At 38.5% G+C, this 18,561-nt stretch overlaps 1 protein-coding gene across 3 annotated transcripts in view; it reads right to left on the reverse strand.

Moving 5' to 3' along the window:
- The window catches only part of LOC128744253 (sushi, von Willebrand factor type A, EGF and pentraxin domain-containing protein 1), a 119,046-nt gene that overhangs the window by 68,253 nt on the left and 32,232 nt on the right, over positions 1–18,561 (reverse strand). For all 3 annotated transcript variants that reach the window (XM_053841110.1, XM_053841109.1, XM_053841111.1), the window contains exons 7-12: positions 7,259–7,640; positions 7,035–7,195; positions 6,766–6,968; positions 6,219–6,712; positions 5,914–6,164; positions 1,380–5,735 (exon numbers count right to left, since the gene is read on the reverse strand). In XM_053841110.1, the coding sequence (XP_053697085.1) occupies positions 1,380–5,735; positions 5,914–6,164; positions 6,219–6,712; positions 6,766–6,968; positions 7,035–7,195; positions 7,259–7,640 (5,847 nt within the window). The remainder of the gene's footprint in view (positions 1–1,379; positions 5,736–5,913; positions 6,165–6,218; positions 6,713–6,765; positions 6,969–7,034; positions 7,196–7,258; positions 7,641–18,561) is intronic.

An 18,561-nucleotide genomic window follows, 5' to 3' on the forward strand; every position in this document is an offset into this window, starting at 1 on the left:
TTTTAGAAAATATTGATTTTTTCCAAAAAAAAACTGAAAAAAATTAAAATTATTTCCTCACTGAAAAAAGCATTTTAAAAACTAAAAATACCAAAACAGATCAAAATAATGGTCGCAGTGGTCAATCCTTCCAACAAAAAAATCGATTTTCCAAAACACGCCGTCTCAGGAATTGGTGAAATTTTTTCTGAAGATAGAAGTCGTTCATACATTGTAAAATGGTCATATTTAAGAGAAAAAATTTTTTCTAATAAAAACTTTTTCATATGCACATTAAAAAACCAATAACAAATTATTACTAGTTTATATCTCTTACAAGGCTTTTCTTAATAAAACTTGGATCAAAACCTATTCTGATCGCTAAAATGCTGTTTATTAATTTTAAATTAAACAGCGGCACTTAATTTGGAATTATGGATCAGCAACAATTCGGTTAGTCTGAATTTATCAAATAGCGTTTCGCGATTGGTCGCTTAGTGAATTACCATGCCCAACACTGCTTATAGGCCACATAAATATCTATCTTTATAAAAAATCTTATCAATTTCTGAGATGGCGTTTTTTGGGAAATCGATTTTTAGTTTTTAAAATGTTAAAAAGTCACTCAGATCATTTTTTTGCAGGTCCTGTAGTTATTTGGGTACATTTTTTATTTAAAAAAAGAGGATAAAAATTAAAACCTCTCCAATTTTAAAAAAACGAAGTTTGCAAATCTTATTTACATGAACTCTTTACACACACAAAGTTTCATTGAATTCTGAGAGGATAATGCTAACCTCTGGTTGAGTTGCCGTGAAATCCGTCTATAGTGGGTCATCGGTGTGTAACACAACGATCTAAATCCTCCTCCCATCAATTGCGATGCGAAATTTGTAAATAGTCTCTTAAATATTGGTTAGCTATGATAGATCATTGCACGGATTAAGCTAACATCAGCTTTTTAACAATCCCACAATAGGTGAAATTAATTTATCTATTTATGTTCAAATTTAAAATAAGATTTATGCTGTCGTTTTTTCAGATAACGATCATTTTTTAATATTTATTGAAAAACAAAGCTTTTCAAAAGCAATCGCCAATTTTTGCGAACACCCGAATCGCTGGAAGTCACAATGTTCTTGTAAAAAACCACCTAGAGATTTAGCCGTCAAACGCCAACTCTGGGTGGTTGGTCAACACTATATTTGTTACTTTATCGATAAAAATTTTAAAAAAAGATCATTATCTGAGAAACGAAAAGAGAAATCTTACTTTAAATTATATTGCCATGAAAACAAACGTTCCACCATTTTCTGAAAAGTGAAGTTAACTCGTTCCGTGTAATGATTTATGCAATGCCGTAACACCAAGGAGGCAGAGTAAATTAAAAATGTACCTACTTTTTCGACAATCATCTCCAGTCAAATTGAACGGGCACTGACAGTAGAATCCTTCTGTTAAATCAATGCATGTAGCTCCTGGAGGACAAGAGTTGTCTTTGCAATCAACTATATCTTGATCACAATTAGCTCCAGTGTATCCGGGTTGACAAACACATTTGTAACCATAGCCATGATCAACACATTTTGCTCCATTTTTACAAATTTTAGCATCACATGCATCATATTCGTACTGGCAGCCAACACCAGTATAGTCTGGCGAGCAAGAACAGTTTAGTCCAGAGCCATAATCTTTACACTGGCCTCCATTCATACATGGGTTTCCAATACACCTATTTGGCGCCGTCTCGCATTGTTTTCCATCAGTTCCACTGGGACAAACACAGAAGTAATCTTCAAATAAATCAATGCAGTGGGCATCGTTTTTACATGGATAAGAAGAGTCGCAGGTTGTGATTAGTTGTTCACATTGGTAACCATTCCAACCCGGTGGGCATTCACATTCGTAAATACCCACCCTATCTCGACATGTTCCTCCATTCAAACAAGGATCGGTTTCACAATCGTCGATATCTGTTTCGCAAAACTCTCCGGTAAAACCTTCCCTACATGAGCAAAGGAATGTATTATCCTTATCTACACATCGATCAGTTCCTGTTGGGTTACAGGGATCACTCAAGCATTCATCAATTTCAGTTTCACATTGCAAGCCAACGAATCCTGGTCTACACTTACAATGAAAACCGTCTAATTGATCAACACATGTGGCTCCGTTTTGACATGGTTCACTGGCACAGTCGTCAATGAAATGTTGGCAATTTCTTCCGGTATACCCAGGTTCGCAACTGCACTGATAACTAGCTATCATATCAAGGCAATCTCCATTATTTTGACATGGATCACTCGCACATTCATTTATATTTATATTACATGACTCACCAGTCCAGCCGGGTAAGCACACACACTCGTGATAGAAAAAGCGGTCAACACATAATCCATGGTGGCATGGTTCAGATAAACATAGATCTAGCTTCTCTTGACATCTTTTCCCTGAAAATCCATTCGGACAGTTACAAATGAAATCGTTGACTAGATCAGTGCAGTTTGCTCCTAGAAGACAAGGTGCTTCCGCACAATCGTCGGTATTAATTTCACATAACTGGCCTTCCCAACCAGGCAGACATTGACATTGGAAACGACCTTGCTGAAGAGCAATACACGTAGCATCGTTCTTGCATGGATTACCATTTGCAGTACATGGATCGATCGTGATGTCGCATTCATTGCCAGTATATCCACTACGGCAAAGACAAGTGTAATTATTATAACCTGGTTCATCTTTACACATTGCTCGTGATGGACATGTGTCATTACCACAATCACTTTTTTCTTCTTGACAGTTGATACCGGTATAACCTTGAGAACAGATACATTTATAGCCTTGAGGTAAATCTTTGCATGTGCCTCCATTATAGCAAGGTTGTGATGCGCATTCATCGATATCAATCTCGCATCTCCTACCTGAAAATCCAGCGGGACAGAAACACTGCACTTCATGACCCATGGGAACGCATAAGCCCCCGTGTTGGCACGAATTTTCGGTACACATAACCGCTTTACATTCTTCTCGTCCAATAGCTCCTGTGCCATCAGTTTTCATACCCGTGGGACATTCATTGCAAGTCAGCGTTCCTTCTAGATTTTGATAGAAATTTTTTGGGCAAGGCGAACAAGGTGCAAGTCCTGTTGCCGAATATTGTCCTGGCGGACATTTACTTCTACATTGTTCTAAGGACTGTGCAGCAGGATAGAAGGTAAACGTGTTAAGGGGACATGCCTGACAGTCTTTAAATCCACTCGTTGGTGGATTACTGGAAAAGGAATTTATTGGGCATTCTAAACAAGGCACCAATCCAGTGGGTGAGTAGGTTCCATAGCCGCAGACTGGAATGCAAGCTTTAATACTTTTTGATCCATCCTCTTTGGTATATGTTCCCGGGGGGCATTTTAGGCAGGATTCTTGACGTCCTCTATTTTGATAGTAACCTTTCATGCATGGTGTACATGTTTTTTGGTTCTCACCGGCATATGTTCCAGCTGAACAGTGGAGACATCGTGGTACATCATTTGTATCCATGTTTAGAACTTCTCCTGCAGAACAGGTGAAACCACGAGCGATAGAACTCTTCAATGCTCGTAGTGGAGGACATAAATTTCCAATTGCGGATACATTTGATATTGGTTCAATAACAGCACTGGCATATGGAACACTTAAATCAAATATCAAATGAAGCGTCGATCCACAGAGATCATACAATTGTGGTTGTTTTATGGCAGGGATAATTGACAAAATAAAATCAATCTGTATCATATTTTCTTCGAGAAGCTTAGGTATAGATTTTATAAATGATACATTCATATTTACATTAACTGCGGAACAGCGCTGAGATAATATGTTATTTAAATTTGGATAGTATTTTTCTAGCAGTTCTTGATATTGTGGTAGGCAAGTTTCAGCTACGGCTCCATTTGCTCTATATATCGTGGTTGCTGTAACATGATAATCTGCTTGTTGAGTATTTTCGGAGACACAGTCAGGAACTATAGAAGATGGTTTCCAGAGACGCTTTGTTTCGCATGAAAATTTTTTAACAACATCCGTATCTGTAAATCTGTAACCTGGTTTACAAGAAGCAATGCAGTCAACTCCATTGTCGCTTGATTTACATTTTATTTCACCGTTGCTGGGAGGAAGCAGATCCCAATCAACGCATTGTGTTGCTTGTACGGCCACTTGGAAATGGCACATGGCTTTATTATTATAACGATCAGTAGCGATGACAGTTACATTTTCGAATGCCCCTATTTGAATGGTGGCGCTTGGAGGAATGTATTCAATTGAAACTTCTCCTGAGTTATCGGATACCTTAATTCGTTTTCTGGTTTCGTTAAATTGTACGAAATAGTTATCTTGTTTATCAAGCAATTCAATAACAAAGCTCTGCGGACAACTTAAAGATGGAGGTGTAATATCGGGAACTGTAATATTTATTTCACAAATAGCCACATTTCCATCATAGTCAAATGCAACGTATTTAACAATTGTGTCCTGAAAAATGTACGAAGGGGTTTTAAAACTTTGTGGTTTTACTTCCAGTCTTGCTATCGATCCAGAGTTATCAACTGCCATGGGTTCTGTGAAATTTACAGGCAAAATTGCACCTTTTGAGTCACGTTTCACAATAATAGGTTGTTGAGGACAATTTTGAAAAACTGGGGGTTCGTTGTCCACGCAAGGTGAATATCCGTAATCGTACCCCAACAAAGATTCTGCGGCTGGTTCATCACATCCCATCAATTCAAATTTAAGGCATGCGTTATCCATATAGCTTACTATGCCAAGAATTACAAAGCGTGCTTGAACGTACTTAGGTAAAGTTATCATTGCTAGTTCTCCGTAATTTCCGGGATCGCGCATTGTTAAATTAAAATTGGGAAAGTAAACAACATAGTTTTCATTCTCCGACTGTTTGTAGAAAAATCGTATTTCCGTAGGTCGCCCAACGATATCGTTAGTTACTACACCTTTTACAAGGATAGCCTTTATACGGTTTACTTTTCCTAAATCAACACTGACGTATGTGAATGCTTCTTGTCTTCCACACCATCCGGTAACTGAGCTCAATCTTATGTTTTTGGCCTCGTAATTTGGCCTTTCTGAGGTCGCATTAATTGCACTGTCAGGAATACGGCCTGATGATAATCCTAGCGGTTTTATGACTTTACATTCTGGTTCTCTAATACACGAGATTGGCCTGGGATTTATTAATATATAGCCCGGCCTAGAGCAACCGAAGAAAACTTCTGAACCCTGCTCGTAGCTCTTTGCAATTTGATATCCATCATTGGGTCTTCCAGGATCCTCACATACCGGTCCTTCGCACCGTAAATCTCCAAAATCCCAAATACCTTCATCTGTACAACGGACAACATTATCATTTTTAGCACTTTGTCCTGCTAGCTTGAACGTATTCTGACAGCCGAAAAAGAAAGAACTCTGGAATTTTGTATCGCTTCGTTGTCCATATTCTGCTCCAGGTGTTGGCATTGGCTCACCACAGTCAATTCGTTGGCATGACGGAGTAGCACCAGAAAGCCAATAATCAGGATATCCCGGTTTAGGGTCAAATACACACTGTCTAAAATTAGCTGATATTGCATTTCTAAGTTTACGACCAGGTGAGTTACAAGTGAGGGTTACATTCTCTCGGAAAGGAATCAAAATACTATCTTTCTCTTGACGAACTACTACTAGTCCTTCGTTTTTGTCGTCCGGAAGCGAAACACATTTAGCATCTGAAATTTAGAAATTTTTGCCTATTGTAAAACCATCAAGCTTGTCTGAGAATTTGTTTTTATCTATATTGAACACAAGCTTTCCTTCTATGATTAAGTTGCATTTTTTACTTCATGAATTTCGGAAAAAAATTGTGATAGTTTATGATAAAAACAAATTCGCTATTATACTACTTACATATGCATTCTGGAATAGTGGCATTCCATTCTCCGGTTGACATACAAAGCAAACTAGTGCTTCCAGATATTACATATCCAAAATCACATTGAAATTGTACAACATCTCCAAGATGATAGTCTACTTTATCAGTCAAAAGCTTTCCATGTTCAGGAGCGTTCAAGGCGGGGCACATCACAGGTACACACGATTTATTGCGCTGGATTACATCTCCATCGCGTTGACCGGATTCATAGTTTTCAATGAAAAATCTATTATAAGGTTGATTTAATCAACTGAAAAAAATAAATTAATCATTATCTTACCCAGCAGTTCCATTTTTTGCAAATAGTTCATATCCAGTATTACAGGCACAAGAATATGATCCGGGAGAGTTAATACATTTTTGACGGCAACCACCATTTTTGTCAGCACATTCATTGATATCAACACAGTCTATTCGAGTGCAACCCATTATTTCCAGTTTGAGACAGGGAGCAACCATAAAGTCTTGTATTCGAAAACGGATATAACGTGTCTCTATCGGAATTGGTAAGTTGAGGATAGATAACGTTGGCTCTAGAATTCGGAATTCAACGGCAGTTCCATCAGGATTGGCATAGTCTTTAAATATGTCGGTTAAATCATTTGTATATTGGATTCTGATTGCAGAGGTGAAAGCTAAACTGCCATCGAATCTCTGTACAGACATTGTTCGAAAACCTCTAATAATAGTGGGAGCTTTAAAATCGATCATTACCCAATTTGCGCCCGGTTCTATTGAGTTACCACACCATCCAGCAGAGTTTAGTCTCAGCATCTATAAACAAAATTAATCATCAACATGGTTAGGCCTATTGATCGCCATCTTACCGCTTTATCGTAGCCATCTTCGGTTGAAGATGACGTTATGCTATTATCTGCTATTCCCCCTACGGCAAGTCCTAAGTCACCAACTGGTCGACACTCTGAAGATGGTGAAAATCCTGCCTTACACTGACAGTGAAATGATCCAGGCGTATTCACGCATTCTGTGGATGCTAAATCACAAGGCGATGTTGCGCACTCATTGATGTCTGCAACGAAGTAATGTGTTACATTGCATAGTAGTAATCAGTTTTGAACATTCGTAAAAAGCTTACCTTCGCATGTTGGTAGTTCTTCGAACTGCTGATTTGCATTGCACTTAACAATGTTGGAACCAATTTGTTTGTAACCTTTGTAACACTGAATTCGAGCTTCATCACCAAAGAAATAATGCCGACTATGATCCACAAAAAAACCATTTTCTATATTTGGAAATCTGTTGGAACGTTCGTTAATATTAAAATCAGTTTTTATTATTGATACTAATGATAAATATTACCTATGACATCGTTTTCGTGAGCATGTAGGAACAGAACTACTCCAAGTACCGTTGGACATACAAATTAAAATAGGTTGCCCCTTTCTCTGGTATCCTGGATCACATACATAGTCTATAATTGTGCCATAACTCCTACCTCCTCCATTAAGAACAGTTACATTGGCATGCAATACCTCGGGTAGTAGTTGACATTGTGAGGCAAGACAAGATGGTTTTCGCTCCCAATTTCCATCAGCCAAACAAGAAATTTTTTCGATCGCTTCATTCGATGCAAATGCAAAACCGGCATAACATTGATACATTGCATTACCGCGATACGTGACATTTGTTGAACCAATTGAAAATCCATTATCAATCTGAGGAACTGGACCACAGTACACCTCTGTAAAGGAGAATTAGATGTAAACTTTTAAGTTAGTGGAAGATACGCGTAAGCCTAATGATGCAATTATTGAAGATCACTATTTGTTCTCGGATGAACAATACAGTATGAACAGTATGACGTCGAATGAGCAAGCTGATTCCATCGTTGACCATACGAACGCTTATATCACTACATTAGGAAGGCATAGTAAGGTAAAGGCACTTTAATTCGACCTATTAAATCAACGCATGGCTAACAAATTGCAATATATCGTCCTAATAGCGCTGGTTTTTTTTTTTCGAAAATATGATAAAATAGTAGAAAAGAATGTATATTCTCAGGGGTCAGTTCCGGCGTAGTGGTTAGCATTCACGCCTCTCACGCCGAGGACTCGGGTTCAAATCCCACCCCCGCAGAAGTCACGAATGACCCAAGCTGGTTAAAGTGACATAATCAAACAAAAAAAAAACAAAAAATGTATATTCAATTAACATTTAAAAGGAAATAAGTGTACGATATATATTTTTCACTCATTTTCTCGTTTCAATTCAATATCCCATTGAGCTAATTTTCGACCCCAATTTAATGCAGAAAAATAACTGCAACATTTCTGTAATATCACATTGGTCAATATTTAGAGAACGGGACACAACACTAATAGTTCAGGGTGTCGACTCAAATCCAAAAATAAAATTCTCTGACTTTCCCTGATTTCCCCTGATGCATCAAATATTTTTCCCTGACCCTCAAAACTCGAATATAGAGCTTATTTGGACGATTTCTGGCTTAAGTTTTTAACCCTTTAGCATGGCTTATGCGACCTGCTGAAAACTAAAGCCAGATTTCTTTATGTTTTAAGAACACATTTCAAAGATTCTTAATCTATTTCTTACCAGCGTTTTGAAAACGCAACGCACTCTTCTATCGATTCTAGGGACAGTTATGTTTGAGGTATTAACTTGAATCCAAAGAAACAAAGATTGATAAATAATCTAATCGACCTGTTTTTGCACAAAGCTTAGATGTTACATACAACAAAATTACATCCGTGTAAACATAACAAGTCTTAATATTTTTTGAAACGATGCACAGAAGAGTATTTGGACCAAAAAGCTGGCCAAAATGAGGAAAATTAAAATTCGTTCAATCCCCTCCAATTAAACCTCGCTGTCTTTCCAGATACCTATCACACAATATAACGTTAATTTTGAAACCATTTGTGTTGTTTACATCTTGCATAGAGCTGTCAAACTTCGAGTAAAAATGGGCCATATATTTTCGCTCATATAGGTAAGGATGTTGCCTTTCACATTTCTAAGGCTATATGTATCCTATCGACCAGCTGTAAAGAGGCTTTTTAAACTCAAAGATTTTACAAATATTTGTTGATATAGACTTTAGATTTCAATGAATATAATGATGGCAAGCGAGCAGAATTTATTATAGTAAAATAGCATAAATATGTTGATACTTTCAAGTGATATTTGTTTATGTTCTCACCATTTCTCATCACAATCTTTGATGCCATTTGATAGCTTAGAGTCCCTGGAAGAGGGCTGTGAGTGAAATTTTTGCAACTTTATGCAATTTTATGAAATAAAAACTTTTTATTACATGATGAAATATTCAATTTCGCAGCATTTTTCTTATGATAAATTATACTATCATGAAATTTCAAGCATTTGAAAGATAAATTTTATGTCATTGTGCTTGTAAGACAACAGAGGAATGCTCTATAAACTAATTGAACAAGAAATTTACGGTATTACAAGAAAAAATCGCCAAATTTCTTTAATTTCTTTCAAATTTGCGCATGCTTTGAATCTCTTCATTACGCAATTCATTCGATAAGCGTATTATCAGTTAAAAGGCCTGTTTTGTAAGAAAAATAAGTACATTCTGGATCTGGATCACGTTTTCCTGTGATAACTCTTGAGGGTCGCCCATCGAAGGGATTCCATAATGGACCGCTTCTCTCGGCGTAAGAAAACCAACCCCCGGGCATCTACTATATTTCCTGAAACCGCCACAAAATGAGGTGGCGCTACAGGCTTTTGCTTTTAATACGCAGCACTGGTACCCGTGTACCTTTGAACCATAGAGGCGCTGGACAAAAGAAGGTACACGGGTACCAGCGAGCCACACGCCCTGGCAGGTGTTGTGGGTTCAAATCCGGTTATAATCTCTGATTATAGCTTGGTCCGACCCATGCACCTTCCAGCATTGGACAAAAGATAGAAGTCACAACGACAACTTGTTAAGCGTAGCTACCTATTACCCCCCCCCCTTCCTTTCCACTCTTTCCCCTCCTTTCCCAAAAAATTTTCATTACTTTCCCCTACCGTCCCTTTATCAATTGTAAAACCATCGTTTCAAAAAATATTAATATTAATGCCTGACCGCATTTCAAGGTCAAAGACTATAACACGAGTTTGGTCAATAACAAATCTTGCTAACTTTTTCAGTCAGCTCAAACTAGTAACTTTGCCGCTGGAAGGCGGACACGCGTCTGCGGTTTTTCAGTTGAACTAAAACATAACTTTCCTGGAAGTTTCAGCTTGTTATCCCGAGCAGGAGCGAAGAGCAAAATAATATAAAAACAATATCAAACTATGTTATAATGCTATATTTTGTTATTGAATAGATATGGAGATACATTGATAACACATTTTGTTATTGAGTAGATATTTAAAACAGTGGTTGTAAGATGAGTGTAATAACTGATTTTGTTATCATATCATATTATGACCTTAAAATGACATTCGATATGTTTTATAAAATTTTATTTTATTGTTTAAATAAAATAAGCTCTGAATATAGTCATGTTATTGCTTTGTTATTCAAATAACACAAGTAGTTATTCTTTTGGCCTTAAAGGAGCAAAATTTTGGTATTATTTTTTGTTATTTTACCAACTATGTCAGCGAAAACAAAGCCAAATTTTGATAGAAGGTAATCGATTTCCATAACACATTTTGATATTATTTTGCTCTGCTCTCCCGAGCAGGAGCTCTGCTGCAAAAAGTGTGGGGTTAAGGAGATGAATCCCCAAATATTTTTGGTACAAAAACGTGTGTTTTGCTGGCTTCGAGGTACGGCAAAAGTTGAGCTAGATATATTGTTAGAAAATGTCCAAATGGCAAATATCCACGTCATTTACATCCATTCACTCAAATTCGTCTGATCTAGTTGAAAAAATCTGGACTTTCTGCTGACGTGTTGCAGCAACACGCCTTGGAAAAACTTTTCTGATGGATTTCGTCATTTCGCGTGTTTTTTGCAATCATTCAACATTTTTTTGTATGGGCTTATCACTTTGACCACAACATTATTGATCTATTGTAATGATTCAACATTAAGGTAATGATGAGATGCGACTTTTAATCCGCAAATGGCACAAACTCTATCCTTCAGAGAGCTTTTCAGTAAGAGACAGTGTAGATTATACGGAAGAACCTTTAAACCAGCCCGCTGCAGCCTTCGGTTTGAGTTTATGTTCAGCACGGATATCCCCTTGAATTCAGCACCAATAGCAAGGAGGAAAATTGCCATTGGTCTCTGGTAGCACTCCGTAACCCCTCAGGAATTTGTGCGACTACTATTTGCGGTTGCAAAAATCTTTTGGGTAGGACGGTACTCAAGGAGCTCTTCAGTGGTGTACAGCATATTCTGTAAAGCCTTAATGGAGAGTTCATTGTAGAAGAATAAATAAGTCCTGTTCACACACAAAAAAAGCAAAGCTTAGGTGCTACATTTCGTTATCGAAACTTGATCTTCTATTTTTACACGACAGACTTCGCAGCCAGGTGTTAAGGCCCAGACACAATGCATACGGATTTTACTGCGTTGCGGAAATTTGACAGAAAACCCATGAAAAAACTGTCAAATTGCCGCAACGTAGTTAAATCCGTATGCCTTGAGTCAATATATATATATATATATATATATATATATATATATATATATATATATATATATATATATATATATATATATATATCAACGACTATATTATGCTGTTTGGCGATTTCAATCGTCCTGGTTCATCTTGGTCGATGCACCCGCAAGATAGTTACCTTTTCATTGACGCTTTACGATCAAAGGTGAATACTGGTAGCTCACATTTATTAGATGGAATGGCTTTGCATAACATGTACCAGATTAATCCTGTATATAATCCGAACGGAAGGTTTCTGGATTTAATTTTTGTAAATCAACAAGCTTTGTCTGCTTGTTCCGTTATGACAGCTCCTGATATCCTTTGCAATGTTGATATTCACCACCCACCACTGATGGTTACGTTTAACTGTATGTTAAAAGCACAATTCATAGACGAATTCGATCCCAATTGTTTTGACTTTCGGCGAGGAAACTATGTTGCAATCAATTCCGCCTTAAGAGGAGTTGACTGGAATTTAATTAGCAGTTGCGATGATCCGGATGAAGCAGTCTCTAGGTTTACCGAAAAAATACAAGGTCTTATTCTGCAGCATATTCCCAGAGTTCGTCCGCGTCCTAAGCTGGGGAAACAGGCTTCTTACTAGGCTTAATCGCTTACGGAAATCCGCTCTTCGAGCGCTCTTATTCGCAGCTACTGAAGAAGAAGTCGCTAAGGCCGTTCGTAATATGAAGCAGTCCTATCGCCCTGGCCCCGATGGCATTCCTGCTGCTTTGCTAAAGAATTGTTACGATGCTTTGAAGTTACCGCTAAATTCTATCTTCAATCTTTCGTTGCAAAGTCATCAATTTCCTTGTAGCTGGAAGGAGGCTTTTATGTTTGCGGTGTTCAAGAAGGGCGACAAACGCAATGTAGAACAGTATCGAGGGATTTCCTGTTTGTGTGCCTGCTCAAAAGTTTTTGAAGCAATTGACTACGATCGTCTAATGTTCAGCATAAAAAACTACATTTCTACGGCTCAGCACGGATTTTTCCCTGGCAGGTCCGTAGCTACCAACTTATTAGAATTTACTTATTTCTGTTTGCGTAGTATGGATCGAGGACTTCAGGTTGACGCTGTCTATACAGACCTGAAGGCGGCATTTGATCGTGTCGATCATGGAATACTGTGTGCTAAGTGCAACAAACTCGGAGTATCTGTCGCGATGGTAGAATGGTTGGAATCATACCTGCGGAATCGCAAAATTGCTGTGAAATTGGATACATCACAATCCAGGTGGTTTAATAACAATTCAGGGGTTCCACAGGGCAGCATTCTGGGACCCCTACTGTTTTCGTTATTTATCAATGATATCACAAAGCTGTTACCTCGCGGAACACGATTATTGTATGCGGACGACACTAAACTCTATCAGGTTATTCAAACTCGTGATGATTGCTCCAGACTTCAAGCTTTAACTAATCTGTTCGCTGACTGGTGCCGACGTAACTACATGACATTAAGCATTTCAAAATGCACTGCGATGAGCTTTCACCGCAAAAACAGCCTTTGTTATTTGACTACCGTATTGATAGATATCCCATCGCAAGGAAGTCGTAACTGATCTTGGAGTAATTTTGGACGCTCAACTGACATTTAGGCAGCATTACTCCATGATCATTAGCAAGGCAAATCGTCAGCTAGGTTTAATTGTCAGAATCGGCAAGGAGTTTGACGATCCTGGGACCTTGCGGGCCCTCTATTGCTCGCTGGTACGCTCCATTCTAGAGTCTGCCTGTGTTGTATGGGACCCGTATTATGATATTTGGGTGCAACGTATTGAGCGTGTACAAAAACATTTCATTAGACGTATCTGTCGTACACTGCCATGGAGAAATCCTGAGAGTTTGCCATCATATGAAGACCTCTGCTTGCTAATTGGAATCAACCCCCTCGAACAGCGACGAAAACATATCATGTCTCAAATGGCCCACAAAATTCTAACCGGCGGCTACGACTGTCCTAATATCCTTGCTGTATTACAAATGCATTGTCCTTGGCGCCCGCAACGTCATCAACATCTTCTACGCTTAAACGTTTATCGCACGAATTACGGCCAACATGAACCCATCCATCGTCTGGCAGTGGCTTACAATCAATGTGATATTAATTTTAACTTTTAATATTTGTAAACTGCTGTTTTTTGTTCACTTTAAATTATTTTAATTGTTTTCTTATCCATTTAAGTTATTGTAAAGTTGTGATTAGTTGATAAGTTTTATTACTTTATAACCTTCTGTGAAAAGATGCAGGGTTTTTGTGCCGGCTTGAAACTATCATTTGTGCATTTCAAGGTGGCTTTTCCCTGCCATATTTCAATATTCATTAAGACAACCTATGTCGGATGAGATAATCAATAAATAACAAATAACACATTTGACTACCAGTTCAACCTGCGCTGCTGTTGCTGTTGTTCCCGCTGCTTCTACGAACCATAAATACGGCTGCACTCCTACTCTTTCTGCTGCCACCGCCAATAATATAATCCACAATACTACCTGTTCTTCTACTGCTACTGCTACCATCAACGCGCATGCTGTCTACAACAACGCTTTAATAAATGTTACCTGGGTCAGTACTCCAGTAACACCTGCACTGCATCAGAACACGCTGCCGACGCTTACATCTCACCGAGCTATAGCTACAAGTTATGCTGCCATTGATTCCGCTGATTCTGCTGTCATCGCCAGCAACGCTACGTACTTTGCTGCTGGCCCAAATATCACAAACTATAACCGTATCAAATCGCATGATGCCTACAACACCGCTTCAATAAACGTCACCTGGTTCAATACTCCAGTAGTACCTGCTTCGCAAAAAAAACCTGCAGCCGTCGTTTACTCCTCAACGAGTTATAGGTGGTAGTGGAAAGTTTACTATTCTGTCCAATACAATTATTCGTCCAGCTAATGTTATTCTGTCTACCGATCTTACGCTAGCGGTTGCTGATTCAGTTGTTACTGGTCACATTGGTAATGAAAAATGGTTCTATTCGACACGTTTTTTACCACACGAATCTGAACAAAACATAATTAGCTATATTTCCCCTATATTATAAGGCTATATTATAAGGCCAACTGCGACTCTAGGAACATTCGCTGCCACAAGCTAGTCAAATCAGATCAGAACCCGTTGAGCTCCCCGTACCTACAGTATACACGACAGACAAAATCACCACTTCAGCGTCGACTTGCACAGTCATTCAAACTCTTGCCTGTCACAACACCCCAGGACATTCCAGTCAACTTTAGTTTAAGTCACGAACTAATTGCTTATTATCAGAATGTAGGAGGCATTAATATGAGCATTTCCGATTATGCCATTGCTGTTTCCGATGCAACATACGACATATGCATTTTTACCGAAACCTTGCTCAATAGTAATACTCTTTCTAAACAGATTCGATGATCACTACACTGTTTTCCGTCAAGATCGTACGCCGCTTAATGTGATAAAAAATCTGCTCGTACTAAATATCGAACTCATCTACTCTCTCCACCAAACTGCGCCGGCGTAGAGCAACTATGGGTTACTTTTACCTTGAGCAGCTACACGCTCTACTTCTGTTTCATATATGTTCCACCTGATCGTGTGAATGACTCAGTTCTCATTGACCAGCATCCTAATTCGCTTTTGTGGATAACATCGCAAATGAACATCAGCGACAAAATCATGGTGACTGGCGACTTTAATCTTAGTTGCATTAACTGGACAGCAGCCGGTGATCGTTTTCTTTTTGCTGACCCTTCACGTTCTACTACGAATGGATTCGTTACTCAACAGCTGGATGGATATAGTACGGCTAAGCTTGTTCAGATCAATTATGTTCTAAATGAAAACGATCGTATGCTACATCTCTGTTTTGTCAGTACTGAGCTAGTTAGTGGGCAGGTTTCTATCAATCGTGCTCCCAGTTGCCTTGTTAAGTTCACCCGGCATCATTGGGCACTCCATGTCTTTCTTCATAAATTGACGCCACAAGATATAGCTTATAACCTTGGCAAATCAGATGAAAATGAATGAATATCTTTCCAACATTAACTGGAGCTCAATACTTGACGATTATGATGCTGAGTCAGCAGTTCAAAATGTATCCAACATTCTATTGTACGCTATCGATCAGTTTACCCCAAAAGAAAATGATACGACAGTGTACCTCTCCTCCTTGGTCAAATCATACTCTGAAATCTTTAAAAACCGCCAAGAGACTAGCGCTCAAAAGATTGTCTAAGTTTCGTACAAATCCACTTAAATACCATTACATTTTTTAACCGACAAAAAGAACACCTTTAAGTGCTCGACAAGGGTACCTGTGGGTTCTGTGGCCACAGGAGGTCCCACGGAAACTTATTCCAGAATGGCCATTCCGAGGATAATTCATTATACTATCTTCGTTGAAGAGATAGAAGGTTGCTGTCTCCAGAAAAATTTCTTGTAATAATGTGCTCTATAGCTTTGCAGAACTCGTCAATGTGTTATATTGAAACTGAAGAAAAATATATTTTTAACTTTTAGGGGGATTAATCAAAATTTGAATTTCACCAAACGATAGAACTTTTACTCTCAAGAAACTCTTCTAAACGTTCCATAAACCTAAAATCAAGTTTTCCCACTGAAAACTGTAATGAGCACGTTTATGTGGGTTTGGACCACTGCGAAGCTCCACGGGAATGTGTTCAGGAATGGCCATGCCGGTGCAAAATCATCAGATAGAATCAAAACAATGAAAAACGACCTTCCGGAGTAATGTCATGAATTTAGTTACACATATTGCCAATGTTGCAACCTAAACAGTTCTGTGGTCACAATAGGTTCCACGGGAACTTGTTCCAGAATGGCCATTCCGAGGATAAATCATTTTACTGTTTTAGAACTATGAAAAATGACCTTTCGCAGTAATTAGAGGAATTTTGGATACCCATATTACTATGATTACATCCAAAATCATAAAAAGTGCTTTAATTCCGGAACACATCCTCGAAATACTGGATTTCTGCGAACCAAATGAACCACTTCCGGTTCTGTTGTAAGCTCTTTGGAAGTGGATAAGTTCCTGAATCTTTAGGTGGTAAGATGGTCCAAATCGGTCAAATATTGCCAAAGTTACAAGCGTTTCAATTTGCGGGTACCTGGGTACCGTCGTCGAGCACTTAAAGGGCAAAAAATTTCGAAGTCCCCCTTTCCTCCCCCTTAAGTGCTACATGAAAACTTATTTTATAAAAAGTTGCAACTTAGCTAGTTATAAAATGTCACAGAGTTTCAGTACCCGGAGTCTTTAGACGAAGAAAACTTTAGAATTTCTTACTTTGAAATCTGAAAAGGTACCCGGATACCCTGTCGAACACATAACGGTTAAATAACCGTTGCAAGCGTTTAAACAAGCTTTGTTCAGTTCATATCAAAACCAAATTCAACGGAATCTTCATAACAACCCCAAAAAATTCTGGCATTATATAAACCAGTAGAAAAAAGAAAACGGCTTACCAACCACCATGAACCTCGGAGATGATGAAGCTACGACTGCTGCCGGCATATGTGAGCTTTTCCGCAAACAGTTTAGCGCTGTTTTCGCCAATGAAACCCTCGATGATCAACAAGTCTAGAATGCTGTGCAAAACGTCCCGTGCATGGCTATTGTTAGATGTCACCAAACTATAACTGCTCAAGCTGTACTCAATGCGTGCTCGAAGCTTAAAAGTTCTACAAATCCCAGTCCTGATGGCATTCCGTCTATTATACTGAAAAAGTGTTGCTTAGCTCCATTGGCAAGCATCTTCAACATCTCTCTACTTTCGGGCAATTTCCCTACTGCATGGAAAACGTCATATGTTTTTCCAGTGCATAAAAAAGGCTCGAAGCAAAACGTTTCCAACTATCGTGGTATAGCTTCTCTTTGCGCTGTTTCAAAGCTTCTTGAGCTCATTGTTCTAGAATACCTTACCTACAGTTTCTCTAACTACATTGCCGAAAACCAGCGTGGTTTTGTATCCAAACGGTCAACTTGCACCAACCTGATTTCCTTTATATCTTTCATCGCTCGCTCATTGCAAAACCATCTTCAGGTTGACGAAATATAGCCCGATTTAGCAGCGGCCTTCGACAAAATAAATCTACAAATCGCTGCGCCATCTCGAAACTTCAGAGGCTTGGATTATGCGGCAATATCCTAAAATGGTTTGAATCGTACCTTACCGGTAGAACTATGTCGGCCAAAATTGGAAATACTATCTCTTTGCCCTTTTCGGTCACATCTGGCGTACCTCAAGGCAGCCATCTAGGCCCATATATTTTTCTGCTGTACCTCAATGATATCCATCCTACTTTTAAATGCATGAAATTATCGTATGCCGACGATTTCAAACTCTTTTCCGTAATTAAGAATATGTCTGACTGCCAATTTTTGCAATCGCAGCTAAGTAGTTTTGCTGACTGGTGTAATACCAAAATTGATGTAATCTGATCGGGCTTGATACGTTGGCACTTCGGCGCGATTTTACCAAAGCTTTATCTCCGACATCTAAACGTCGTTTGTTGATTGTTCCAATATTCTACAACTCCTAAACATAAACATTCGCCGTAGAAAACTTCGATCCCATGCCTTTTTTACCTTCCCGTCTCGCCCCCTCTCACATACTAATTATGGTAGTAATGAGCCTCTCAGTAGCATGTGTCACGTTTTTAATAAATGTTATAATGTTTTTGATTTTAATGTATCTTGAACCCTTCTAAAAACTCGTTTTCGTTGGGCTCTAAAACAAATGTAGTTTGTCCTTTATAATATCTATAGTAACTATGTGCTCCTTGTTTTAAGTTAAAAAAATGTATCATTTGGTGTAAACCTGTTGGCACTAAAAGATAGGAGGTTTTGTGTCTACTAGAGAAGGAACGTTATAACTGTTCCACTCCAGCGGGCTTTTCCCTTCTCAAATAAACAATAAACAAAATATTAGTGCTAAGTGTTGTTGGCCGACTCTATTTGAGTCACAGGGGCAATCATTCAA

The sequence above is a fragment of the Sabethes cyaneus genome, chromosome 3 (assembly GCF_943734655.1).
Source record: "Sabethes cyaneus chromosome 3, idSabCyanKW18_F2, whole genome shotgun sequence".
Lineage (NCBI taxonomy): Eukaryota > Metazoa > Arthropoda > Insecta > Diptera > Culicidae > Sabethes > Sabethes cyaneus.